This window comes from Fistularia commersonii, chromosome 3, assembly GCF_037954325.1.
Source record: "Fistularia commersonii isolate RoL2024-O1a breed Wild chromosome 3, RoL_Fcom_v1.0, whole genome shotgun sequence".
Lineage (NCBI taxonomy): Eukaryota > Metazoa > Chordata > Actinopteri > Syngnathiformes > Fistulariidae > Fistularia > Fistularia commersonii.
Window position 1 is genome coordinate 23,529,092 of NC_141286.1, and position 26,820 is coordinate 23,555,911.

At 44.4% G+C, this 26,820-nt stretch overlaps 3 protein-coding genes across 6 annotated transcripts; 2 read left to right on the plus strand and 1 right to left on the minus strand.

Annotated features, from left to right (window-relative positions):
- Positions 1 to 1,304: 1,304 nt before the first annotated feature.
- On the plus strand, positions 1,305 to 10,458 carry LOC147235908 (KH homology domain-containing protein 4-like). 2 transcript variants are annotated; one of them, XM_086144269.1, is made up of 14 exons: positions 1,305 to 1,438; positions 2,461 to 2,758; positions 2,856 to 2,975; positions 3,780 to 3,853; positions 4,263 to 4,315; positions 5,254 to 5,459; positions 6,016 to 6,224; positions 6,524 to 6,584; positions 6,842 to 6,899; positions 7,117 to 7,352; positions 8,482 to 8,583; positions 8,931 to 9,022; positions 9,094 to 9,209; positions 9,662 to 10,458. In XM_086144269.1, exons 1-14 carry the CDS (start codon positions 1,410 to 1,412, stop codon positions 9,790 to 9,792), a joined length of 1,785 nt encoding a protein of 594 aa, XP_086000395.1. In that variant the 5' UTR covers positions 1,305 to 1,409; the 3' UTR covers positions 9,793 to 10,458. The 2 variants fall into 2 exon arrangements, with proteins under 2 accessions (XP_086000395.1, XP_086000396.1); XM_086144270.1 differs by having other exon boundaries at positions 9,665 to 10,458.
- fsd2 (fibronectin type III and SPRY domain containing 2) lies at positions 8,855 to 17,671 on the minus strand. 3 transcript variants are annotated; one of them, XM_086144267.1, is made up of 13 exons: positions 17,432 to 17,671; positions 17,090 to 17,351; positions 16,636 to 16,725; positions 16,205 to 16,438; positions 16,025 to 16,047; positions 15,523 to 15,644; positions 14,662 to 14,826; positions 14,466 to 14,600; positions 14,166 to 14,319; positions 13,028 to 13,161; positions 12,490 to 12,622; positions 12,234 to 12,410; positions 8,855 to 9,131 (listed from the first exon to the last, which is right to left on the minus strand). In XM_086144267.1, exons 2-13 carry the CDS (start codon positions 17,339 to 17,341, stop codon positions 9,047 to 9,049), a joined length of 1,704 nt encoding a protein of 567 aa, XP_086000393.1. In that variant the 5' UTR covers positions 17,342 to 17,351; positions 17,432 to 17,671; the 3' UTR covers positions 8,855 to 9,046. The 3 variants fall into 3 exon arrangements, with proteins under 3 accessions (XP_086000393.1, XP_086000392.1, XP_086000394.1); XM_086144266.1 differs by lacking the exon at positions 8,855 to 9,131 and adding an exon at positions 10,597 to 11,171; XM_086144268.1 differs by lacking the exon at positions 8,855 to 9,131 and adding an exon at positions 10,597 to 11,171 and having other exon boundaries at positions 17,090 to 17,321; positions 17,416 to 17,536.
- A 431-nt stretch (positions 17,672 to 18,102) lies between these two features.
- whamm (WASP homolog associated with actin, golgi membranes and microtubules) lies at positions 18,103 to 26,687 on the plus strand. Its single transcript, XM_086144265.1, has 11 exons — positions 18,103 to 18,809; positions 19,602 to 19,775; positions 21,876 to 22,026; positions 23,099 to 23,268; positions 24,086 to 24,287; positions 24,351 to 24,535; positions 24,615 to 24,701; positions 24,785 to 24,880; positions 24,969 to 25,332; positions 25,616 to 25,761; positions 25,878 to 26,687. The coding sequence occupies exons 1-11, from the start codon at positions 18,234 to 18,236 to the stop codon at positions 26,028 to 26,030; spliced, it is 2,304 nt and encodes a 767-aa protein (XP_086000391.1). The 5' UTR covers positions 18,103 to 18,233; the 3' UTR covers positions 26,031 to 26,687.
- Positions 26,688 to 26,820: the final 133 nt, after the last annotated feature.

A 26,820-nucleotide genomic window follows, 5' to 3' on the forward strand; every position in this document is an offset into this window, starting at 1 on the left:
GTCGTTGTTAACCCGGGCCTCGACCGATCCAGTGTGATCAGGTTACTATGGTCGATTTGCATGTTTGGTTTTGGCAAAAGTTTTACGCAGGATTGCCCTTCCTGACGCAACCCTCTGCATTTATCCGGGCTTGGGACCGGCTCAGGGAGACACTGCTCTGTGTCCCCCCGAGGCTGTTTCGGGGAGACACCGGCCAGTGCCGCCCTGAGGCTGCATTTCTTATTTGCCATCGCTGAGGTTCATAATTAAAAATGTGAAGAACTTTGGGTTGGAAGTTATCAGAATTACTGTCGCTATGAGGTGATCTTGGTGGGTCAGCCATCACACGCTTTTAAAAGACACAAGTAAATCGGTTATTTTGTAATACTATTGGTCGAGGGCGAAGCGGTGCAATTAAATGAATCTGGAAAGTTAAAATTTAAGTGAGGAGCTGTTTATCAGGCCTCCGTCAATTACAGCGGCGATTCACGTATTACTGGATTGTGACAAAAGGTCTCAGTTGAAATATAAAGAAGTTTATTGTTATTGTGAAAAAACAACTCAAATCCTACTGTTTTTCAGATCGGGCAGAGTTGTGCTTTTCTCACAAACGATTTGCGGATCTGTGTACAAAAACTGCACTGATAAATCCTGTATTTACCATATTGTTTTGGAGTTCATGTAAACAATCTCACGAATCCCTTGCGGCTTTTCACATTTTCTATCACTTCTTTATGTTAATAACGAAACGACACGGGGAAAAAATGAGGCCCAACAGCCTTTCTATGGTAAACCGCTTTTCACGGAGAGCTGAGACAGTTTGCTTTGGTTAACTTGTAAACATAACAATTTCAAAAACACAATTTACATGTCAGATTAACTTGAATGTAAAAGTATATTTCACTATTTTGCTCGGGAGAAAGGTTTAAGAACAGAAAGGAAGTTTGGAGAGGAGATAAGGAGATGCCTGGTTCGGTTTGCACAAAGCAATGCCACGGTTATTCACATGAAAATTTAATTATTTGGGGATTATTTAATATATTTGATTTTTGATTTACTAGACATATGTATGTCTAAACGTTAAAAAGTTAAGTTTAGTGTCTGAGAGTCAAACAGAATCAGCCTATCCCAAACCAATTTGGAATTTTGCAGGCCTGATGTGTATCGTGAAATAAGTATTCTGTCTCACGGCGGGATAAGAAAACAATATATATAAAAAATGAAGAAGGGGTCTTTGCCGTGGAATGAAAACTTTAAATTCAAGTAAATAAATCGTTACATAACGAGGAGAGGCGCTTCCGCTTTGTCAGACTTCGCGACGAGACGTCGTCAGAAATCGCCGGCTGGCTAGATGGCTCCCGTCGCTCAGTGTGCAATAGCGTGATAATAAAACTGTTTTCACTTTAATACCGTGTTGGTGGAGTGGTGCTATGTCTTCGGGAATGACTGGACAAACGCCGTAAGTTCCCTTCGATGGTTTGATATGGTGAAAAAACGTAAAACGGGCCGCTTTCATTCAAAAAAAAAAATGCATAGGCGTAACGATTAGCATGCTAACCGTTAGCGTTAGCCACTTCAGAGGAATGTATCATACCCACGAAAGGAATAGTACTTGCTAGTTAAGGTGGTTTCGGCCTACTAGTAATTGTTCGCGTCCAACGATGTTTGTGATAAAGTCGTAACTAACAGCCGAGTATGCATATCTACTGTAATATTTACTTAATCGAGCGCATAAATCCCGGATTAAGTTAATAGACGTCCTGGTACAATTTTGGATTGCAACTTTCCCGGCCATCTCCTGTTTAGCACCAGTGCTAATGCTACTAAACTAGCTAACTTTGGCTGTTGTAAGCATAGCCTCCAAGTGAGTTACAAAAAAAGTAACCTGAAGAGACAACGCCTTTCAGTTGTTTTCATCAACGGAACAGGTAGAGTTGATTAACAGAAGAATGTGTAATTTTTATTAATCCACAAGTAAAGTACAGTGTAGTGGTAAAGAGTTGCTAATAAAGCGTATCTTTTTTCTGTATAGTTTAACGAACTGTGTGAGCACGTAATCGATCGCCCAAGCGATTCTCGGCTAAAACGGTGCTGCTGTTCTCACGGGCATCATACTGGTTCAATGGAACAATTAATCTAATTTATTTAAATAAACGTCCTATGAGAGAAAGGATGTATGGCGCCATCATGTAATCAGATGAGCGTGGAGTGCCAACATATTGGAAGTGGTAGGTTTCCAATAAACGTACCTCCCAGTTGATCTACAGAAGCTGAATCCATCTCTGATCAGCGTTTGACCCAGTTCATCACAATTAATTGTTGGCTTAAGAAATTCACTTAAGTTTGAATTACTCTCCACCATTTTATGTCTGTGTGCACACATTTTATATGTTCGCCTATCTTGGGATTATTAGAATGGGCCAATAACTTTTTTTATGATCCTCAGATTTATGTGTGTGGCTTACTTTGTCTTTTTGTCAGGTGCCTAACCAGCCGATGGGATCAGCCAGCCCAGCCTAATCAGAGTGTTGACGTAAAGCAACAGACAAGTAGTGAAAATGCAGCCCATCATGTGTCTTTATCCGGGGTTGTCAGCAGTGTTGGCTCAAACAGCGCAGTTTACCAACCCCTGCAAAAAGAACCGGAGTCCTTGATACATGGAGCAGAAAAGCCAGCGTCTCCGGGAGGAGTTGAAATGGCAGCAGCCATGGCTGCGAAGATAAATGCCATGTTAATGGCAAAAGGAAAGCTTCTGACACCTCCACCGTTACTTGCAAAGGTGTGGATACTAGAGATGATTATGATAGTTAGATAGATTTGAAGTGTGTAAATAAATATCTTGACAGGCCGATCACCTTCCTACAAACTTTTTTCAGGCCCCTCATAGTGTGCCGGTGTCACCCAGCACAGAAGAAGTGGTGGTCACAGAGGTAGACATAAATGATGTACCTCTGAATTGCAGGGATCTTCTTACTAAAGGAAAAACACAAGAAGAGGTAAGTTGTAAGTCACAAGTAGTATAGTGTGTATCTTGCAAGCAGTTTACAAGAAAGTGAATTGCGAAAGGGCAAAATACTATGACCGTAACATTGTATGACACCATCTTTTGCGATTTTCATGCAAATGAAGCTTGACCTAAGCAATGACATGGAGGCATTGCTAATGAAAGAGGTGCTTCAGGGTCAGAAAAGAAACACTGGGCTTTTTATTTGGGGCTGTTATATGAACTTTTGTGATGCGTTTGTAAACCAAGCAGTGCCAAATTTGTTAACCCTACTATTAATTTGTTACTTTAAAAATTGTTTGTATGTTGCAAGTTTCAGATATACTAATTCTAAAGTCTTCAGCAAATAACATTAAATATATTCTACATTTTATTGATCTATATGAATTGCACTTGTACAAAAAAATACACATATTGTGATGCCCAGTCCAACCACTAGACTCATCTGTCATTTTTATATTGTTGTTCAGTTTGAGTTGTGTATTTTTCACCCTCACTGTTCACCCTTGATGTTGCCGAACGTCATCCCTGATGTTGTTGAGGTTGCGGTCTGCTGTCTGTTTATCTGCTGTCTATTTATTTTTGGATGTAATTTGTCTTGCTCTCTTCTGTCTTCTGCCTTTTTATTTATATTTATTTTCATATTTATTTCCTTTTTTTGACATAACGGTCATGCTGCTGTAACAAAGGAATTTTCCCCTTTGGGGACCAATAAAGTTTATCTTATAAATGATACTTTGTCAATTCAGTAAGATTCTTCATCAAGCCTGGTCAAATCTTTTCTTGTCTTTTTCAGATTCGACAGTTCAGCGGAGCAGTGGTCTCAACTAAAGGTCATTATATGACTGACACTGAAAAGGGAAAAGTTGGGTATGTATTCTGACTCTTTTTTTTCTCCATTTTTTTGAGTGTTTATTCATCCCCTATTGAGGGAGCTTTTTCACAAGCAGTTCATATAAACTGAAATGTATGCATTTTTATTGGAGTTGTCATAGTTTAAATCATTTGATTTGAAATATTTCCTTCTTTGTTTTGCTAAAATGCAGGGCTTTAAGTCTCAATGAGCGGAGCTGAGAGAAGGCTAGATATAGGAGCTGTATCTTCTGTATTCTGTTCTCAGCCTTACTCCTGCGGACATCAGTAGTTTGTCTCTAGCAATGTGCTGTACTTATAATGTACTAGTTGATTTAAATTCAGATCCTAAATGCCTTTGTGTTATCTGGAAATGTAAGCCTATCTTCTGTGCTGTCTTTAGAATTTCCCATTTGCTCTCTTTTAGACAAAGACCGTTGTATTTACATGTCCAAGGAAAGTCTCAAGAACAAGTTAATAGTAAGTAACTCTTAAGTTTTCATCTGCAGTGTGTGTAGTCATTGTCTTGGTTAGAGGCTAGGGGAGAAATACAGTTCACTGGGGTATTTAAAAATAGCAACAGTGTCTCATTTCATTACCGTCATAAAGGAAAAAAAACTGCTGTGAAAGGCCCCAATTAAACTGCTTACGATCATTTTCATGATTGCGTTGGTTATACAAAGCCTCAGTTATTGGCACAATCAGTGGGGTCGGAACAACCATTCAACGCTGACTTTCATTGGCTATTGTTGGCTCAGAATCAGGCATGGAAGCTTCCATTTGCTCGAATGGTGTCGATTCAAAGGGCCATGTTTGCTTTATGGGTTTAATAAAATGTTTTGGACTTAATTTTTCCCTGGTTTGGAACATTAAGACATCTGAAATGCCTGCTGCAATTCCATCTCACAATTTTACCAATCGACCAAAAGTGTGATTTTATTTTATTGGTCTAATTAAAGTTTCAAGATTTTAATTTAAAACTTGCATTTAGTGGACTTTTGGGATGATATACTGGATATGTAATGGACATTTATCATCTCGTGTCACTTGCAAAATTTAAAACAATGTAATTGTGTGAAGGCTGAGTTATGTCTAATGAAAGATTTTATCATATGCTGATATCCTGTGAGTTTACACCGTGCATTAATTTCAGTAAAATTTTCAAATCATAGTAGTTTAAAACACAGTAATGTGTTTGCTAGCTGATGTTTGTGTAGCAGTTTTGCCAATAAAGAGTTTCATTAGCTGGCATTACCTATAAATCTTTACATTTTGCTTTGGTGAGGATGTAAACGGATTATCGTCAGCCCGGATAAACACAACATAAGTAACTATACTTTTTTTTTTTTTAAGAACTTGAAAGCCAGTGTATTGAATATGATACTGATGTCCAAAATTGGACTTTTCTGCCACAATAGAAGCAGTCTTGAGAATAAAAGAGATCATCTCAGAGGATGTGTTGAGGGCTTCAGCCGCCTCAGGAGGTCAACAGGTTCCTGTGATGCCTCCGCTCACTCTCTATCCCCAACCTCCCCGGCCCGTCACCCCAACACCTGTGCCACGGATGCCCACCTCCACCCCTACACCAGTGCCGGGGCATCGGCCTGCGGCACCTCATTCCGGGGTAGACACACATGACATGCAACTTTCTGCTGATATGTTTCTTTACCTGTTCAAGTGCAACTTTATAGAAATCATCCCTCTATATAGTCATTACTATTTCTGTAAAAATCATACAAAATAGACGTCTTACTGAGTCAAACAGATGGCATAACAACATAAAGCAGTTTTTAATTGACTTGGAAATTTAAGCTGCCACGGTGAATAATTGACAAGCTTGCAAGTTGTTCTTGATGATTTATTATGCTGATCAGGTCTACTGGGTTGTATGTTTTAATTGTCGCTTGGCATTTTATCAATGTCACAATGTTGAAAATGGAGGTAAAGAAAGTGAGGCAAATTAAGACCATGTTGTTTCACCGATACCAACCTCCAATATTAAGTAGCAGAGAGAACATCCCTGGTCTAAAGGGGAAAGCCTGGGATTTCTGCATCTGCTCACAAAGCCTGTCTAGTTCTGGTTAAATTCATAGCAGATATAACAGGCCTTAAGTTTCAGGGTTGTTAACTTAATTATTTTTTTTTTCTTCTTTATTCTTTTGTCTCCCCTTATCCTTTAGAGCTTTGTGCACACAAAGATTTTTGTTGGTCTGGACCAGACATTGCCCAATTTCAACGTGAATGAGAAGGTGGAAGGTCCCAGCGGTGCATACCTGAGTCACATCCAGACTGAGACGGGCTCTCGAGTTTTCCTCCGGGGAAAAGGTTCTGGCTACATAGAACAAGCGTCAAAACGAGAGTCTTTTGAGCCTCTTTATGTCTATATCAGGTAACATTCTGATTTTTCTTTCAACTTTGAATGTTCTCGAGATTTACAGCAGGATTTTTATTCTATTTCTTTGCTTGCAGCACATTTACGTTGGCCCTCAGTTTGTCAGAAGGTCTCCTGAACTGTATTAGATATACCTGAGCATTTAGAACATTGCCCATCTTTTTTGTTGCACAAACACCGGTAAAGGCGGTGTAGAGATTGCACTGTTTAGGATGAATTTGTTTTCCAAAACTTCTCCCGAGAGCCCCGCAAGTCGGTTCTTTGACTCTTGATACCCTGGCCTTCTTGTGTTACAGCCACCCAAATGCAGCTGGATTGGAGGCGGCGAAAAAGCTGACAGAGAGCCTGCTAGAAACTGTAAGTTGATGATCTTTTAAAGGAAATGGGGCTAAAATTGATGAGCCTGAATGGGAGGTATAAGAAGGTGAAGCTATGGAAGTGTATAGTTGTCACTGATACCCGCCTCCAAAATTGAAAATGGTAGCGTGAACCACCTGACCTCCAAAGATAGGTTTTGAGTGCTCTGCACCTACCCACATTTCATTTCATGTGTTAAAGGGATGAGGCCGCTGCCTTTGTAGAATAACATCCATCGGTTTCTCTGTTTCCTGCAGGTGAGAGCGGAACATGCCAGAATGGTGTCGATGTACACGGCCACTGGCTCAACACAGCGTGAGTACACCTTTACACTTTGTAACAGAACAGTTACCCTAGCAGCAGAGTATCAGGCTCTAGCTGAGTGTATTCGTCTTTGTGGTAATTAATCTTTTCTTGGCATCTTTAGTGGTTCAACAATATGTTGCGATAGTAGGTCACAGTTGTCAAACACCCTGTTATTGATCTATTTTCATATAAGCTATTAACTCCACGCTCTATACTTTCATTTCAGCATACGCAGCACATGGATTTCCACCTAATAGCAATTACTCTAGCCAGGGGTCCTGGTATAACTACCCAGCAAATGGGTATGCTGGAGGCTATTCAGCGTACCCAGGAGCCACTGGTTATTGGAGTAATGCAAATGGTCCCCCAAGTCATTCTAACATGTCGACAACCCCTCCATCTTCTCAGGCAATGGTTCAGTATCCAGTGTGTCCAAGGAAACAGCATCCCTATCTGGTGCAGGTAAACGCCATAGATAAAGCTTGTGTCTGTTTGGCATCTTGGGTTTTCATCCGATAGAAATGCTTTCTTTTAGACTGTAAAATATGTCTGATCAGCGACTCCTGACTTAACTATCATTTATTGATTAAATTACCTCTTACGGTATTTTCACGACCACAAGGCGCACCGTACTAAAAGGGGCAGTCTCAGTTATGTGTGCCATTATTGTATGTAACACACACATGAGGCGTACCTGATTACAGGGCGCGGGTTTTATATACAATCCATGCCCACACTTCCCCCTCTAACGTTCTCATGGTGTCCTCTACTACATCCGCCTTACAACAACAACAACACACACACAAGCATACAAGTGTGCGTATTTAAAAATAGAGCGGGAGCAAAACTGAGTTTGGTATTCACTTTTTTTTTTTTACTGGTAATCGTCATCAACCGAACCCATCGAAGTCCTCATCCTCTGTTTCTGATTTGAATAGCTGTGCTAAATCTCCGTCAAACATGCCAGGTTTACTTTCTCCACTGTCAGAGTCACTTTCCGTGCCGCGCGGCTCCGCGGAAATGATGCCGGCTTTTACGAAAGCTCGAACAACAGTGCCGGCAGACACGTTGGCCCAAGGATCTACAATCCATTCGCAAATTGTGGCATAACTCGCCCGCCGCTGCCTTCCACTCATAGTGAAACTACGTGGCTACTGCGCTGGTCCCCTTCTTCTCCACGGCGTGACTCACCGGGATGTCGAAAGTGAGCGGCACCTCGTCCATGTTAGCGATGTGGCTGGGTTGGATGTGTTTGTCGGCGATGTTTTCAGAGTTGTTAAAACAAAAATGTTCTGCATAACGCACATACCTGTTCTTTTATATACAATCAACGCCCACACTTCCCCCTTTAACGTTCTCATGGTGTTCTCTACTACGCCCGCCTTACAACAACAACACACATAGGGCGCACTGCACTATAGGGTGCGCCGCACATTTAGAAGAAAGTCTAAGACTTTTATGTGTGCCTTAGTCGTGAAAATACGGTAAGTTTTCTTATCCAGAAACTAAGCTTTCTACATTGATGCCACAGTGTCACAGAGACTTTTTTTTTGTGTGTGTGTGTGCGTGCGTGTGCGTACATGTGTTGAAGGATCCTGGTAGCAGTGATACGGTGCAGCCTGAAGGATCTTTAAACTTGCCCCCAGACTCAGGAAGCCCCAAACATTTCCAGGAAGGGGCTGAGGAAGAACAGGTGAGCTGATGACTCACACCATCGCACTTACAGGAAAAATAATTGTAGCCTCGTGGAACCGGACAGATTGCTTTAGTAAGACTTTTGTTGGAGTTAATTGCCATCAGACCTGGAGCATCTGAGGAGCAGGGTTCATTTAAGAACTTCATCTAAAACATGCACTTTTCACTGGTGCACCAGATACTTTCTGTTCTTGTTTAATGCCATCCTGAACCTTTTATGATCAGCTCTTGTTCTTTGGATCAAGGTTTCCCCCTGCTTTTGTCACCCTGTAAGGACTCTTTATAAATACCAAATAAAGTTGTCTTCATGAAGTTTTCAACGTAGCATCCTCTGTCCTTGCGTAGCCCCCCAGTGACGCTCCAGAAGGTCCAGCACATCAGGAGCCTGCATCTCCCGCTGCCGAAGTTGGAGAGGAGAAGGAGAAAGAAGTCGAGAGGTCTGTCGTTACATTTCCTCTGTGTCATTCCCTCTGTCCCCTTGTTTTGACGTCACATCCCCTCTCTTCAGGATACTGATGCCACCGCCACCTCCTCCATTCGCTGCCCCTGCGTCCGTCACACGCAAAAGACCCAGAGATGCAGTTTCAAAAGACGCGCCCAGTCTCCCGAGCTCCGCGCCAACGGGTAAGTAATATTCTTTTTGCTAGTGATCTGAGCCGGAGTGCTCCGATACGACTTGAGAGGAGTTGTCTGTTGCATGAAATGGCATTTCCCCCCACGGAGGATTGGAGGAAGAGTGGAGACCTGTGTGAATCCCTCAACTGGTAAAACCAACTAACAATCTCCTCCTGTATATGTTTTTTGTCTTTCCCTTGTTTTCTCTCTCAACATGTGTTCCCGGACCTGCCTGTTATGGATCTGTGCTCTGCTGCCGTTTCATTTGATATCTTCCCTCCCCCCCGGCCGTGGATCAAACCAACTCAAATCCACCGCTAACATGGGGCTCCTCAATGGTTTTTTTTTTTTGTTATTTATTTTATTTTATTTTGTTCTGTGGTTTTTCTCTTTCTCTCTTTGTATCTCCGCCCCTCCTTTCTTTCCGCTTCTCTGTCTCTCCATGTTTTCCTGTGCCCTAGCAGGTGCTGCCGAGGTGTGCGAGAAGAAGTCAAAAGTGGTGGAAGATGCGTCGGGGCTGGTGCCCTACGGAGGGGACTCCTCTGACGAAGATGAGGAGAGGACGCGCAGCAGTAAGACCGATAACTCATAACCCCTGCCCCCCCTCACTGTCCACAAGACCATTGCGTACAGTCCTCCAGTCTACATTAGATATTTCAAATCTCACAAAAGGAAAAATCCACCCTCGAAGGAATATTCAGCATATGGCCGTACTTTCCATATTTTATACAAGGGGCTAAGCTACCACAAAGCATTTTTAATATTCATTACCACTTTCCAAGTCTTTGCAGATTTGATTCCCTCCCCACCTCCGGTTTGGTTTCTTCTTATCAGTGCATCATGCTTGTAGACAAAGGATATTTCTGGTGTTGCTTCAGTAGGGCTTTAGGACAGCTGGTCAACATCCACAGCAGCAGAAACTCTGCTAGTCAGTCAGATATGTTTCTGATGTCTGTTCTCTGGAACGTTTTGGAAGGAATGGCTGTTCTTTTCAGTCAGGGAGAAAGTGCAGGGAACACTTTTCCCCAAGCACCAATACTGAGATATGATGACTTTGACTACAACAAATATATTCAGGCTTTTATTTTTTTAGCTCCAGCACAACCAGGGCAATCAAATGGCTGTTTGTTTTTTTCTTTAATTTAAAAACTTGTCCCAACATGTCTTATTGGGAAAAAGTGATGAAAACAACGGGTCTAAACGCAAACCCATGTTGTCAGCTCACCATCCTGTAAAACCATTTTGTTATCAAATCTGACCAAGGTACCCACCAAAAAAGGAAATGGTGTCAATCCGAGCTCATCTAAACCACTTTTATTATGGATGGATTTTTCCTTTTTAACATCTGGAAAAAAAAATGTACAATAACCACACATGGACTTTTCCCCCCTCACCAAGTGAAAACAATTTTTTAACATTTTATTTTTAAAAGATCTTTTGTTGATAGGCCCTCCTTTCATTTTTGAATTCCATCACTTAGTCTGATGCTGTTACCGATGATATGAATACACATTGTAAGAATCAGTGAAACCTTTTTTCTTATCTTGGAAAAACGGTGTATGCCTGTTCCCATGGAATAATATAATAAAAACACCTGAAATTCCACTGATTTGTTTTGATAAGCTGGCATTTCTTCCTCATATTCTAATTTTCCCCACCATCTCGACTGGATATTTTTACTTTTTGCAAGCCTCGGCTTCTGTAAACCGGTTGTAAAGATGTCATTTGAAAACATAATCCGGAGGCTCAATGCCGTTATGCACAGTCAGAGCCCCGGGGTTGTCCAGGCCAAAGCAAGGGTGGAGGTAAGTTCGAAAGTGAGAGTGGAAGGTGTGCAGGTGTTGCTCCAGATCCACGTTGAAGAAGGACAGAGTCTCCCTCTCGTAGTCCAGAGCCACCCCTATCCGGACCGGGTGCACCGTGATCCTCAGGTCAGGGCTCCAGCCGTTGTGCAGAAACTCATACTTGTGCCTGGAACATAAATCGTGATGGTGAACGCGAGCTTAACGCATCGCTCCTGGCGGGATCTCTGCCGCTCCAATGTGGGCGCAACAAACGCTGGTTCACAAGCGACAGTGGGATTCAGTAAGTGGATTAAAAGCAGTAAAATGTGTGTTGGCAGAAGCCCTAACATCCCCTCAAAGAGCACCATGTTCGGAGCCTCCGTGCCTCCTCCTGCGAGTTGCTAAATGTGACTATTCAACTCCACTCCTTTGTTCCAAGAGTTGTTGCTATAGTAACTTTTAAAGTATCATATTTTAAACTGGGCTTTTGTATTGCAGCTTTACACGCAATCAGTCAAGTTTTTTTTTTTTTTTCTTCTTGGACTAGACCTTTCAATTGGCTGAAAAATACAGAACCCCCCCTTAGGTTTTTTTAATGATCTGCCATCGCTGTCCCTCTGAAGATCAGGATTCTAATTCTGGTCTCCTCATTGAGAAGTTTCATATCTTTAATCCGGCCAGACCAACCAACAGGAATAATAACTGGAAAAAAAACAAGCATCACCGGAGGCCACTTCATCTTGTGTTCTATTTGGGATATTTGGTGTCCAGAAAAACTATATTGTTATTTTTATTATGACAGTTAATGCAGAAAAGCGTAGAAAAGACGTCAGATCCCTGAGTTAAGAAGGTGTGTGTGTGTGTACACGTATACTCACACACACACACACTAAATAAATCAACTTACTAAAAATAATTGCTGCCTTTACCTGACAGTTCCCATGTGCGTATTGTATGGTCAGAAATGAAGAAACCCCAATAAGGAATTACTTTCCCCCCCTTGGGCTTAAAGTTGCTTTTTGATCCATCTTTGATTTAGTCCCCTCCTCTCCCCTGAATAAATTCACTTGTTTTTAGAACACTGAGAAATTGTCAAGAGAGAAAATCTTGGGAAACTACAACTCACAATTCCAAAATGAGTAGGAGCAGCCTGCTCGTGCCAAGGTTTACAGAAAGGGCAGCTTTGAAGGCATCACTCCCAATACGGAGACATGAAGTCCAGAGGAAAGGATGGCCGGTGTCCTCCTACCTGGATGGGGTGAGGATGTGTCTCATGCACCAGGAGGTGGTGTTCGCTCCGAGGTAGGAGCTCCTCTCGGTGTCCTTGTACGCCACTCCGACCCTGAACTCCGTCCCATCGTCTGCCTCCACCTCCCAGTAATGCCTGCCCCGCACCGGGATCATGTCCCCCAGAACTGCTACGCATCTGATCACACACACATGTTTTTCTCATATACTATTTCTTACACGTACAGACTTTCCTAGAAGGCCCGTTCTCTCCCTACCTGGTAAATGTGTTCTCATCGAAGGCCATGGCGCTGATCGGCAGTTCCTCGTCTCCATAAAATATAGTGAATCCGTCCTCGGAGAATGACAAGCAGGGGTGGGCGGTTTCCTCCAGCAGATTGAAGAACGTCCCTGGGATGGGTTATATTTAGTTATCTTTGTCCCGGAAATACAAAATCAGCCCCTATTAGAAATCCCAGAATACATGAATATGTAAATATCTATTTTAAGCTGCAGATGATGGATACAGGGCATCCCCTATGTTTCTGTCTCATACCTGTCTGCACAGTAACGGGCAAGGATTAGCTCTGAGATGCTGCAATGTCAAATCCCCCCCACCTCTTTTCCCAATTCGATTCTCAGCGAGCAAAGAAGACGACATTAGGCCTCATCCAAAAAGTGTAAAACATTCAAAAGCTGCATCTGAGGAGATTCTGACATCCGTCCTGTTGTTAATAGAAAATGGCCCTTTTTTCCTGCAAAGAAAGATCTAGGTGGAGAAAACACAGCTGGAGCCGGTCTGTGATAATCTCTCACCTGCGGTGGATATGGTCAACTCGCCGCTTCGCTCGCTGGGCCCTCCGATGTTGACGGCTCTCACGGAGATAAGGTAGCGGCGTCCCGCCAGCAGCTGGATCAGACACTGGCAAGCGGGGACGGCCACGACGGATCTTGGGGTTCAATGGAAAGGTCAGAAGGTCAAAGTCCTTTTTTTTGTGCGTCTTTTTAGTTATTCTTAACTCTCACTAGAGCGCTTCTCACAAAATCTTGAAATACCAGGAGGATACATGGGTAGACAAAGGATTAGTTTGACATATTTGTAAAATTTTGCTTTAAATTTCTGGTACAGAGTTGAAAGAACACCTAGTCATTAAAACTGACATTTTAAAACTGCACGCCTTACTTACAGGTGCAGAAGTAATTTGATAAATCAGAACATCCCTAAAAACTCGACAGTTTGAGGAAAGAAAATAACGATCAGGGAATTTAATACCGGCCAGGAAAAATCCGTATTCTTGGGATTTTCAGATGTCGGAAAATGAGAAAATTGAATTGAAACTTGACAATCAGGAAATTGAATGTACTGGTAAAAACTTTGTCTAATAATTATATCTTTGAAGCGATGTCCTTTATCCTCCGTGGATATTCTCATGAATTGCTTCTGGGTGCAGCTTTCAAAAGCATTCAAACCAGCTTTTGAAATATTAACATTTTACATAAAAAGTCTGTACACACACCCCCAAAAGGCCACTGACTGCGATAATCTGGGCCTGTGAAAAATGGGACTCATTTAAGTGAAGAAAGTTTCCATTCGACAATGCGAAAATAAACAAACGGGGCTCTGCTGTCCTCTGAAGAAACCAGGAAAAAAAAAAAGTTAAATGACCCAAAATGTGAGGACAGCAGTCTCACCAACGCCGCTGCAGGAGCTGAAGGCTAAGAATAGATTTTCTGGGACAGTCTGTGTCTCGATCCAGCGGCCCGATAACCGTGGGGACCTCAAAAAATCCCAGGCAAGCACTAACGCCGACTTGTTTATGGATTTTACACAGCAGAGGCCGGCCAAGACAAATCTCATATCTTCTTTTTCACTTCTTCCCTTCTAGATTATCAGCCTCGAGGGAAAAGAGAAATCGTGACGTTCGTGATGGAGGGGACGCGGAGAAGGTCTTACTCGGTCGCCCCGCTCTCCGTGCCGTCGGCAGCCAGCTCACTCAGTTCCACCGTGTACGAATCAACGGGGTTGGCGTTCCCCGACTCCCAGCGGATCAGGGCGGCGTCGGAACAGCTACTGCACTCCCTCTGCTTGATCACCGGTGGCGACGGGACTGAGTGGGGCGGGTGAGGAAAAACAAAACAAAAATTTTACGAGTGATCTTTAAAATTCTCCAAAGTCAGTGGTGATCACCAAAATGAAGCAGATATGGTTTCGGATCTTGTGAGCGGCGCCGAGGCGGGGCGTCCTCTCCCGTACCGGTCACGTAGAGGGCCTTCTCGCTGGCGGGGCTGATGCCGGTGGTGTTGGTGGCCGTCACCCACAGCTCGTACTGAGCGTTGAGCAACAGATCCGTCAGGGTGCAGTGGGTGTCCTTCACTTTCAGCTTGCTCACTGGAAAGACAGAATGGGGTTTAACGGACGGGGAGGGACAGCGTTCAACGTGGAGATGTACCTTGCGGTGCACGGGCGCCGTCTGCCGGCGTGTCCTCCATCACGGGGCGGTAGTACAGCTCGTAGAACTCCACCGTGTCGTCGGAAAACAGGCTCCAGCAGACGCGCAGCGATGTCTGGGTGGCAGAGTTGGGTATTTGGGGGTTGATAACTGGGGCAGATGGAGCTGCAGATGGAGTGGAGGGGGTTTTATTAATATAAATACATATATACACCGGGGCAAAAGACAAATAGCCAATACAACGGGTACTAGCTTTGTTAGATGACAAAATCAGCAATATTTGGATTGGTGTGGCCGTCTCAAGTCAGAGTACATGCAAAGTATTTTTCTCCTTTTCCCCCTCCCTTCTGCAGTACTACACGGCCCTCTGGATATTTGCATGCTAAATTTTGAAATATCCCCTATCCAGCTCTCCCTATTCTCTCGGATACAATGGCGCTAGATTGCATTTGTGTTGCGCTTCTCAAAAAGTGCCCAAAAATAGACTTGAAAATCGTGTCCTGGTTTCTTCGTGATAATCCTTGGGATGAGATGGGAGCATTTTTCTTATTTCAAAGGAAACGGGTCCAAGATGGGCTGCTCTTTCACAGCCAAGTCGGTGGATCTTCTCAGATGATCCAGGTAGCTCTTAGTAGTGTTTTTTTTTTTTTCTCTAACTCCGAGAAACAATCCTGTGACCTCTAAAGGAGAATCCTCACCTCGTGGCTCCAGGCAGATGTTACAGACGAGCTCCATAATCATTAATGCAGGGTCCCTACCTTGCTTTCTAATAAGACGTTTTTCCTCACGCTTACATTTTCGGACCATTTAAAATGTAAAAATCAAGACTTTCTAGCAAAGGAGAGCTTAAGAGAAACAAACCTGGAATGACGTTGATGGAGTCCATCATTGTTTTCACGTCTGACAGATCGGCGAGCGGCGTACTGAACTCGAGCGGCGTCGACAGCACGAGGTCGACGTCTTCTTTGGCGAACTCTTCCATTCTGGAGAAGAACACAGCAGGACTGTTGTGTGGCTTGTAACTAAAATACAAGGGATTTTATTAATTCGTTTCATTATTTTAAAACGGCGTGCAGATTAATGCCGGGCAAGATGAAAAAGAAACACTTAATGGTTTCTTAACTGCTTTGGGAAAACATTTCCATTATTTGCAAAACAGTATAATTGAGCAAAGACTGGGGTTTGGGGATTAGTGAAGTGCAATTTTCAAAATAAAAGTATCATCTACCGCACAATATTGCGTGTATATAAAATCAAACATTTATGATTAATCTTCATTCTGTAAAAACATAGCAAGCTGGATAATATTAGCGTTTCCGTGCAAAATGCTTCACACCTCATTAGCCACACATTTCTTATTTACCTTTTAATGATGGGAACAACTGCCTGTCAAGATGCAGAGACACTTATCAGTAATTTGGTTCATATTTTTTTATGGTCTAATCTACATCAGGAGGAATAAAAAACATAAATAAATCTGCTTGACTAGGAGCCATTATGAGGCGAGGCTGAGGAAACGCTAAAACGCCTCATGCGGGGAGACCTTCAGAAAGAGCCTCTTGTCCTGGCTGCGGTAGATCTCCTTGGCTGTTTCAATGAGCTCCTTGGAGGCGTCCAGCGCGCGACCGCAGGCCAGCAGCTGGCTGTACAGGACCTCCAGCTTGCTCTTCTTCTCCTCCTCCAGCCCGGCCGCCCGCTCATCGTACCGATGCGACAACGTCTGGAGCACGTCGTTGTAGTGCTGCTCCAGGTGCTGCTCCTGGCGCCCAAAGTTCTCCTTCGGATGCACACAGCTGAATTAGGCCTATGCATTCGATTGAAACGTATATTTCTACTTTCTGTTTATTCACAACTTGATTGCTATAGGTTATTAGCTTGCATTAGATTCAACTTTATTGTTATTACTCATATACAAGAACAGGGCAATGAAATGCGGTTATTCATTTATTATCTAGTGAGATCTTCGATACCAACCTCTACAGTTAGGAAGATTTCTTCCAGGTGACCTGCAAAGTTCTCCATCTCAGAAACCTTCCCCTGCAAGCGGTTCCTGATAGTGTCGATCTTGTTTTTATAGAAAGAAAAAAACATTTTTATCATCTCCCCTCATTAATTTGAAACAAAAATATTAGTATCATCGAGGCTTTGTGCTCGCAGCTGCCGGTCTGTGTACAAGAAAAAGTTATGTGGACAGCTCCATCTTCTGGGAATTAGCTATTAAATTATTGAGAGAAAATAATTTTGCCGTTCATAGCCAGTGAGATTTTAGTGCGAGGACATGGCTTTAGAATGCTGAGATTTTTAAGCACCTATGTGTTGTATTTATGAAGCAAACCCAAACCCCCTTGGAAAAAAAAAGATAAATAAATCCCCAGACATGATCTTGGTTGAGCAAAGTCCCTGAAACGACCGAATTTAAACTCCTCACCTCGGGTTCCCCCTCATTAAACATATCATATCCATCTTCCACGCCGGTAGGAGACGGAAGACTGTCCTCGCACGATCCAAGACAAGGGGATTCGTTGGTGTCGATGGAGAACCGCTGGAGGTCCAGCCTCCCTCTCCCGTCTGACCGTTCGGCGAAGGCTTCCGGGGACGTCTGTTCCCTGCTCAGATCCTGGTGCTCGGCCTCCTCGGTAATCACGTCCAGTCTGCCTCCTCTGATCTCATACAAATCCATGAGGGAGACGCTGTAGGAGATTGGACTCATTCAATACTATACTAGAAACCGTGACCAGAGCAATAGATACATACCTGACGGTTATTTTACCTGGATAAATCAGTGTGTCAGTCCTAACCAGCCAACAGTAGCGTTGGACAAGCCAGTTTTGTGAGCCGGCCGACCAACACCCAGAGGCCGGGACAAAAATAGACAGGACTCACACTGCTCAAATGTCATAGGCATGTTGGGACTTCCACAGCAGAAGCACAGATCGTATACAAAAGCTGTGATTTATTGGGATAAAGCACATCGATGCGAGCAAATCCAAACCGTAGTTTATCGACGTAAAACGCGAGAATTAGTGTCGCTTTGGGAGTTAAGACTTGATTTCAGGAGGTGGAAATCCCCAAACATGTGATTCAAAGGCCAAAGGTGACCTCAGTGACAGGGGGATGTGGTGGTGCCTTCAGGGTCCCCAGGAAAAATCAAGACATACTGTCATGTGTGAGGCCAAACTTCTTTTATTGAACGCTTACTTCTTCCAGAGGGTGATATCTATCGACGTTTTACGATGTAGAAAATAGGAAAATATCCCGAGTGAAGCTTTTTATGACTTGAAATAAGATTATTTCCAAGACAATGCAAATTGTAATAAATAATCAGCAACGTCTAACGCAAAACTTCTGGAGTTTAAATACATAGAATGTGCTTGATTAATCGATTAATCGCCAACGGAAATATTATTTCCTAATCGATTTTATCGCGTCTTGAAAGCGTTACCTTTGGTTAGTTTTCATATTTTTCATATTTTCTAAAGGTACCAGAAGCGGCCTACGTCATACAAAATGGCGGACGGTGTAAACAGAACAGCGATGGTGAGGCGGCGAAAGTGAAAACGTCTCTCGGAAAGATGAGTACCGCGGACTGCGAGCGGCTGGACAGTCTGGAGGGCTGGGTGGCCGTTAAAAGTAACATATTTGAAGAAACCGAGACGTTTAAGCTGGGCTTCATCGTCCAGTGGAACGTCATCGAGTCCAAGTTCGCTGTCACCTGCCACAACCGAACGCTACAGCGGCAGAAGCGGAAGAGCGAAGCCGCCGACGGGGAGTCTCCGGTGAGCTGGGCCGGCCTCTTCTCCGTCGGCGACCTCAAGCACATCCACCGGCAGTTTGCGTGCGTCGCTGACGTCCTGGCCACCTGTTTCCCCGATCTGTCGGACTTCGAAGATGCCAATATCTGGGACTTAATTTTCCCCGCCCGGAGGTCGTCGGTTCCGGACGACGACCACCGGGACTTGGACGCCCCGTGCCGGAAGCTGGAGAAGTACTTCAGCGCCGCCATCGACGTGTGCGGACGGAAAATAGTGCTCGACACTTTGTTCGCCCAGGATGAGCGAGATGTCGAGGAGTACTTCGAAAACCTGCTGGAGTTCAAGAAGAAGACCATGCAGGAGGAGATGGCAAGGGTCAAAGGTCACCTGCGCCAGGTGAAGGGGCTGAGGGGGCGTGGCCTAGCATTCCACCGGAAGTGGCAACACTTCCGCCTGTCGCGTGTGTGAAGGCGGAAGTAGATTTGAAACCTGGAAGACCGCACATCAGATTGTTGACGAGATGTTGAAAACACTGATAAAATGTTGGTATTTTGCAACATTGCTAGGCTGTGTTAGTTAGTGTTCATGCTGGAGGAGATTCATTTCTAATTACTGGGTTTACAATGGCAGTAATTGGAAGAAGTATCCCGATTTTTTTTGGTTTACTTCAAGAGCCTCATTAAGTATACAGATGGTTTAAGGGCGACATTCACTGGTCCTTAATATCAAAAGTATGCGGTGCAATTTGCATCCAGCGCGTAATGTGTCATTCAAGTAGGTACCGGGAAAAACAGGGCTTTCCTATGAAACACAAACAACGATAAATAACTTCTCAATCATTTGAAATGTTTATTGATGTTAGTTTATTCATACCGTACATTCAGATAATGAGTGAGTGAATGCCTTGCATTCAAGGAGGTACTAACTGACGATAAAATTGAAATTAAGTGTCGGAAATGTTTACAAAACTCAGTATCACAACGTCAATATTTGTGACAGCACTAGTGAACCTTTGTTTTCACTTAGTGTGATTGAAGTTAAATTCTTAAAAGTAAAATTTTATTTATACTTGTAAACAAATGAAATTGTTTAGTATTGATAGTATTTGCATTTACAGTTTCCTGTTTTGCTTTATTCTCAAAGATTTGCCATAGACAGACTCGGCCTGACAGTTGTCTCTGTCTGCAGCTGCTGCAGAGTCACAACAGCACAGACCGGATGGTTGCGCTCCTCAGCATCTATGAGGAGGAGGACGAGACCTACCAGGACCTGGTCACCGTGGCAACCACCTTCTTCCAGTATCTGCTCCAGCCCTTCAGAGATATGCGGGAGCTGGCCTGCCTCTACAAGATGGAGATCTTGGTATGAAGCAGGCGCGCCACTTTGCCCGCAATGTTTTCAAAGGGAGAATGGTGCGATCTCATGACTGCAGAAAATACATTTGTTTGGGTTGAAAATCACAAGTTTGAAAGTGATGTCTTTATCCCCCTGTGACCCATTTTCTCCCGACTCCAGTGTGTTGGATGTAGTAGCGTAACCCATCAGAATCCGCACAGAAAAACGATTTTATGGCAGGAGCTTTTGCAGTGAATTAAATCAAGCAGCTGAGTTTTGCTGAAGAAGAATAAATTCTGGTTTGACACTGGAGCTGACACCCCCGGAGACAACCGGGGGGGGGGGTCGTTTTGATCCTATGCATCAGCCGGCGCTAAGCTTTCATCTCTGGAGGAATTTTTTGTCACATATAAAGGAGGTATTTATTTGAAATAAACATTTTGGTTTTGGGAGCTTTTAGTTTTTTAAAATCTCTCCAGAATCGCAGGATTTATGATTTTTTCTTGTCACTGATGAACATATTAACAGTTTCGGGGGATGAAAAAGGCAGTGTGTTTTTTTTTTTAATTTTTTTACCAATATACCGTCTCCGCAAACACCAAATGGATTCACACTTCTTGGCATCGTTACACGAAACAACACACGTCCGGTCGACTTGTGTTTTAATCCCATTGGTCCAAACAAATGAGCCACCGGTACCGTGCTAAAAACACAACCTCCTCGGCGGGATTAAATCGCCCACACGTGCACTTACCATTCTAAGTTCTTTTTTTGCAAATCTGTTCCTCATGATTGTTTTTTTTTTTTTTAGATGTGATGAACACGTGGGCTCTGGCACAAGAGATTCAGACAGCAAGTTTTTTGTTTTTTGGCGTCTTAAAGTTGAGAGAGCCTTTTGTCATCTTGGATTAGGATGATTAACTAACAGAACAGAAACGGAGGCTTTGTGCATCAACCCTCCTGCTCCCCTCCCACTGCCGGCGAAGGGTTTGTTTACAACTTATGCTAAACAGAATGCAGTGTCGTTGAAAGCTTTAGAAATCATTTAATTTCACGCCCGTCTCACCATGCCAGTTTTTCTATCACGCACTTACCGTACGCGGTAAGTGAATCAGTCACCTGTCAATCACAGTGGCGCATACAAGACAAATACAAGACGTTCAGTTGAAAGAAGTTGAACCGATGGTTTATTGATTTTTTTTTTTTTTGAGTCAATGAAAAACATAAAACAGATCAGCTTTCAAGACAATGTTTCTCTAAAACAGACTTGGGCATTTTGCTTTTTTATCCGACCCGTCTAACTATTTTCTTTGAATACTTTAATAAGTATTTTCAATCAATATTGAATTTAGAAACTTCTTTTTTATTCGTCCGTTTAATTTTGTTATGGATGATTACATACAAAATAATCCCAGTACATTCATATGATCATTAATGATTTTAAAGTTGAATTAACATGCCAAATAACTCTAACATTTAAATTGCAATTTTCATTTCGCTCAATTTACATACCAAGTTTGCCCATGCATAGAAATTAAATAAGTAATGCAGCCCGCCAGTTAAAATAATTGCATGCTCCTGCTCTAACACATCAGCGTGCTAAGTTCCAAACAAATCATTAAGTGTACATTTGAAATAACCATACCGTGTTTCCACTTTCAGCCGAGGCCAGTGTTGTGTCTTGCTCTCCCCGTCTGTCTCCAGTTTTGCCTTTACTCTTATTCTTATCGCTTAGCATTGATTTCCCGTGTTTTTTATACACACATCCTTTAAAAGTAAACTTCCGCCTAAACAGGAAGTACCAAAAATAAGCTTGCAGAACATTATTCACTTTGAAGTCACTCACAACAAGGATTCACTTTCTCGCTCACACCTGAATGGGAAAGTGTTTGGGGAGGAAGACGGAGAGCCCGTAGAGAACCAACCCAGGAAGGGGAGGAACATGGAGACTCAAACCAGAAACCTTCTTCTAGTGAGGCCACAGCGCTAAAACCCAACGTTCCCTTTCATTATGAGTCGTTGTCCGTAGTTTTAATCCACAGCATCTAATTTGGGAATTTTTTCCATGTGGGTTAAACGGCATCATCTGAACTCACCCGCTGTTTTTCTCGCTCTGTTTTTCCACAGAAGTCTTTGGAGTTTGAGGACTTGGGCCCCAGGAGGATTGCAGCTCTGGAAAAGGAGGCTGAGGAGTGGCGAACGAAAGCCGAGGACGCGGCCGCGTCGATCCAGGACATCACTGTCACCTACTTTGCGCAGACTTCAAAAGCCCTGGCTGGTATGAGGAACCATGTTTATCCGTCTTATTTGTACACAAATTCATTAATGAGTGGCTTCTCCGTCATTCCCCTGCACGCAGGAAAGATATCGTCGGGCTCCCGAGATGCATTGCAGCTGTGGGCAGGGCGCATATTTATTGCATATATTCAAATAATAAAAAACACATTTTAATATCAAACAAAAAAAGCCTGAGGACCTCTTAGAGAACCAATGCATGATGTGTCTGATGCTGCCATTAATGGACGAATGCATTTGTCAGGCTCAGAAATCATATACAGATATTTATAGGTGTACAGCCATTTACACAGATATAAAGTTTATATATAGATGCTGGAGTTTGCTTATTTCTTATAACCATATTTATATTGAGGTCAATTCATTCATAGTTTTAATTATTATTATATTTTTTATTGACCTTAATTTATTTTTATTTGATATTTATAGATTAATAAAGTAACATTAACATGTACAGTTGATTTACAGATTTTGGAGTTTACTTATCTTTCACTTCATTATAAACTTATTCATATTGAGGCTAATTCATTCATAATTTTAATGATAATTATATTTGTTATTTTATTTACCTTTATTTATTTCATATATTTGTAGATATATAAATTGACTTTAACATGTACAGTTTATTTACAGATGTTGGAGTTTACTTATTTTTCACTTTATTATAACCTTATTAATATTGAGGTTATTATTAATAATTTTAATGATAATTTTATTTGTTATCTTATTTATTTTTATTTATTTCATATATTTGTAGATTCATAAATTGACATTAACATGTACAGTTTATTTACAGATGTTGGAGTTTACTTGTTTTTCACTGTATTATAACCTTATCTATTTTGAGGCTAATTAATTCAGAATTTTAATTATTATATTAGATATATATTTTTTTAATTTACCTTTATTTATTTATTTATTTATTTATTTATTTTTGTTTGTTTGTTTGTTTGTTTGTTTGTTTTAAATTTCATAGATTTTGGACCTGCTCTGGGATGCTCTGCTACGCCGCATGGCCTCCGCGTCTCTCTGATTCCCTGATATGCTCGTTTCAGGTGTACTGAAGCAGATGGAGGAGGACAAGCGGCGCTTCGGAGCTGCGGCCTGGTCGGCGGCGGCTCCCAGACTGGAGAGGCTGCGCTTCCTCCTCGCCAAAGAGGCCCTGCAGCACATGAGAGCCTCGGAGATGTGCCTCAACCGCAAGAAAGCCAGCATCAGAGCGCAGGTGTGTGCGACGCCGTCGGCCTTCAGGCCCGTCTGACACGAGACGCTACTTTCTGTCTGAGTCTTACTCAGAGGGGGACGTAGCCGCGAGTCACCCAGATCTCCGTTCCTCGTTTCAGCGCCGCCCCTTCGGAGGGGGTTGAGTATCGAGGCCCCTCGCCTCGCTCCCGTCTTTCATTTGGTATTCCGGTCGGATCTGAATCTCCGGCTGTTTCGCCACTTTGATCTATTTATAAAGTTCTCCCTGAAAGAGTCTCCGAGACCTGCGCGCATTAACGGGTGTGTGTTCGACGTAATATCACATCATCAAAAACCGGAAAGAAAAAAAAAACTGTGTATTTATTTTATGTCTGTGTGTGTGTGTATAACAAATCAGGTTTGAGATTACTTTTAGCGCCTTAGCTGCATTATTCATACGCTTAAGCAGTTTGAACGTCAGGCGACAGAATCGACGTAAGCGGCTCAGAACGACAGCGGTGTGTGTTTGTGAGCGAGTGTGTGTGTTTATTTATGATGAAATCAGTGACGAAAACCTCCGCGAATTACCCTGCCCTCACATAATGTGTGTTTGCGTGCGCGCACACGGTCGGCCCCATTTTGAGTGGGTATTTAGTCAGGCGCCTGAAGATGCTGCTCGGCTCCAGATGTCGGCCGGTTTCAGCCCGTTTCGTCACGGCAGCAGAGTTGTTGGCAAAGAGCGGCTTACTTTCTATGTCGCCGGAAGCAGGCGGGCGACCCGGTGCTCGTTCCGCGTGGAAGCCGTGCAGGAATCTGCGGGCGGCGTCCCGCTCTCTGATGCGCTCCGTGTCCCGGCGCAGCTCGGCAGCCTGTCCGGCGAGGAGCCGACCCCCGGATCGGACCCCGGCTCCGAGAAGGAGGCGCGCCGCGACGCGGTGGACCGACTGGAGCTGCAGTTCTACGAGACCCAGCTGGAGCTGTACGACGCCAAGTTCGAGATCCTGAAGAACGAGGAGCAGCTGCTGGTGGCCCAGATAGAGACCCTGCGGCGGCAGATGAAAGGTACCCGGCCCGGTTTCTGCGAGGAATCAGCGTGAACCCGCGTGAACGTCGGCGTTTTTCCAGAACTGGACGAGGAGGTGGTGTACTACGACGTGTGCGAGGCCCCCGACGAGCTGCAGAGCCTGGCTCACCCCGCCGTGCAGCCGGCGCAGAGACAGGCTCTGGGTCACCTCAAGAGACAACTGCAGACCTTAGAGACCAAAAGAGGCGGCATCTGTGCGCGGCGGGCCTACCTCCGCAACAAGAAGGTGCCGGCGACCGTCTGTGTGTTTGTCACTTTTGCACCGTCTTTCAGAAATGACCCGAGTCTTGGGTTGTGTTGTGCAGGACCAGTGCACCGAGGCCCACCGGCAGAAGCAGCAGGCCGGCGAGCAGAGATCCGTTGTCTTCACCCAGCACCACCGGGTCCAGCTGGTACGTCACCGTGGCAACCGTGCACCCGAAGCCCCGAAGAATTGATGCACACCCCTCCCCATCTCTCTGGTTCCTTCCGGCAGAAACGCGAGAAGAAAAAGGAGGAGGAGAAGCTGAGGAAGCAGTGGGTCGACCAGGAGCGGGAGAAGACCCTGTCTCGGCTCCGCTCCTTCAGAGAGGTGGGACCACAGTTCCCAGCGCATTTACATCCAATCTTATATGTCATCGTCCCCCGGATGGATCCCCCTTTATTCTCTGTGTTTCCAGAAGCGTCAGGGCCAGTACATCCTCAAGACGCCTCAGTCCAGGGTTTCTCCAGCGGAGCCGCCGTCCCAGCCGCTGTCAATCATCAGCCTCGACCCGGCGTCCTCCCCCGAGCTCCCGCCCGTCGCCCGGCCCTCGCCCAGACGCAAAAAGGCGCCCGGGAATCAGCTCGCCGCCGACATCCCCGTGCAGATCTTCTCCGGGCCGCCGCCCCCTCCTCCTCCACCTCCTCCTCCGCCGCCGCCCCCTCCTCCGCCGCCTCCCCCCGCCTTCCTCCCCGCGTCCCTTTCCGAGGACTCGCCGCTGCCCCTCTGCGAGAAAGAGGACCCACCTTTCCCTGCCAAGCGCACGCTGAAACAGAATTTAGGTGAGAGCAGACTGCAGAATGTGGCCTGGAGTGTATTTATGTGTGTGTGTGTGTGTGTGTGTGTGTGTGTGTGTGTGTGTGTGTGTGTGTGTGTGTGTGTGTGTGTGTGTGTGTTTGTGTGTGCGCACCCTTGTCCTAAATTTGCCGTTCCCCCCCAAATGGGGCCAAAGCAGGTATCTACCTTAATTGTGCAGTGACTTCCAGGATGTTTACTTAATAGTTTTTAAATGTTTCATGTGGGGGAAGAAAAAAACGAATTTGTTTTCGTTTATGGTTGCCATAGGAACAATGGACGAGGTCCTGGCCTCCCTGCAGCGCGGGCAGACGCATCTTCGGAAGGCCCCCGTCCTCAGGGCGGCGGCGGCTCCGTCCCTGGACCCGAGAAGCAGCCTGATGTTCGCCATCCGACAGGGAGTCACGCTGAAGAAGGTCTGTTCGACAGATCCTGTCCGTGCCTTTCTTAAATGACAAGTCCTCTCGGGAAGTGGACAGAAAGTGAAACTAACTAAACCTAGAACTCAAATTGTGCATTTTTGGCGCCGCAGGTGGTCCCGGGCCCCTCGGCACCCCAGGGCGGCGCCGACAGCGAGCTGGAGCGCAGCATCAAGGCGGCCATGATGAGGATGAAGAAGGTTTCCGCCGACTCCGACTCGGACGAGAGGGGAGAGGAGACGCAGAGCGGAGACTGGGACAGCTGAGATCTCGTGCACATGCTTGTGCACACACTCAAACACACACACACACACGAACAACCTCCAGCGGGGATAAAGTGCGGGTAACATCGTGTGAATACACTTTACTTTCCTCCCAGCTGGGCTCCTCCAGAGGCTGTCATTCAGCTGGGAGAGCCAACACACTACATCAGTGACAGCAGTGTGTGTGTGTGTGTGTGTGTGTGAGTGAGAGAGAGAGAGAGACTGAGCTGTCACCAGTAATTCCATCTGGCTGCTTCCTCCAATGTCGGCTGATATCCAGATAGAAATTTACCCTCAAATCAGTCTTTCAAAGAAACAAGGGCTCCTTAATCCGCGTTCTTCTAGTTTCTGCCTTACATGTTGATCAGAGAGCCTGCGCTCGTCGTCGTCTTCCTGTTTCTAAAAAGCATCGGCGTAGCCTCTGTTGACTTAGTTATATTTCCTAACCCGACCGCACCCCGCAACAGGTTACCGACTAACTCTCTACTCACGACCCCAGACCCTGTGGCACCAAGCGCGACCTCCGTTCTGACAGAATTCTGGATAGTAAGGAGAAAAAAAAACAAACATGGCTGCACTTTGATTTTGATTGTATTGGTGTGGCGTTTACGGCGGCGCTGCCGTCGGAAGAATTAAAGACGAAAAAAAAAAAAAAAAAAATCAAACCCAGATGTGTTCTTCGAGGCGCGAAGGCGTGGGTTGGAAGCGCCGTCGCTGTTTTTTTTTGAAGCCCCTCCTCCTCCCGAAACTCCACAACCCTCTTTATGAAACCGATTTCCTGCGGCGACCTGCC

Coding starts and splice junctions, on each gene's coding strand:
- whamm (XM_086144265.1), top strand. CDS start 18,234: ATGAGTACCGCGGACTGCGAGCGGCTGGACAGTCTGGAGGGCTGGGTG. Junction 18,810..19,601: donor TCAAAGGTCACCTGCGCCAG/GTGAAGGGGCTG, acceptor CTCTGTCTGCAG/CTGCTGCAGAGTCACAACAG. Junction 23,269..24,085: donor AAGCCAGCATCAGAGCGCAG/GTGTGTGCGACG, acceptor GTCCCGGCGCAG/CTCGGCAGCCTGTCCGGCGA.
- fsd2 (XM_086144266.1), bottom strand. CDS start 17,341: ATGGATTTGTATGAGATCAGAGGAGGCAGACTGGACGTGATTACCGAG. Junction 14,601..14,661: donor CGGCGCCCGTGCACCGCAAG/GTACATCTCCAC, acceptor CTGTCTTTCCAG/TGAGCAAGCTGAAAGTGAAG. Junction 13,162..14,165: donor ACGGAGAGCGGGGCGACCGA/GTAAGACCTTCT, acceptor TTGAACCCCAAG/ATCCGTCGTGGCCGTCCCCG.
- LOC147235908 (XM_086144269.1), top strand. CDS start 1,410: ATGTCTTCGGGAATGACTGGACAAACGCC. Junction 6,900..7,116: donor GGCCACTGGCTCAACACAGC/GTGAGTACACCT, acceptor CTTTCATTTCAG/CATACGCAGCACATGGATTT. Junction 7,353..8,481: donor AGCATCCCTATCTGGTGCAG/GTAAACGCCATA, acceptor CATGTGTTGAAG/GATCCTGGTAGCAGTGATAC.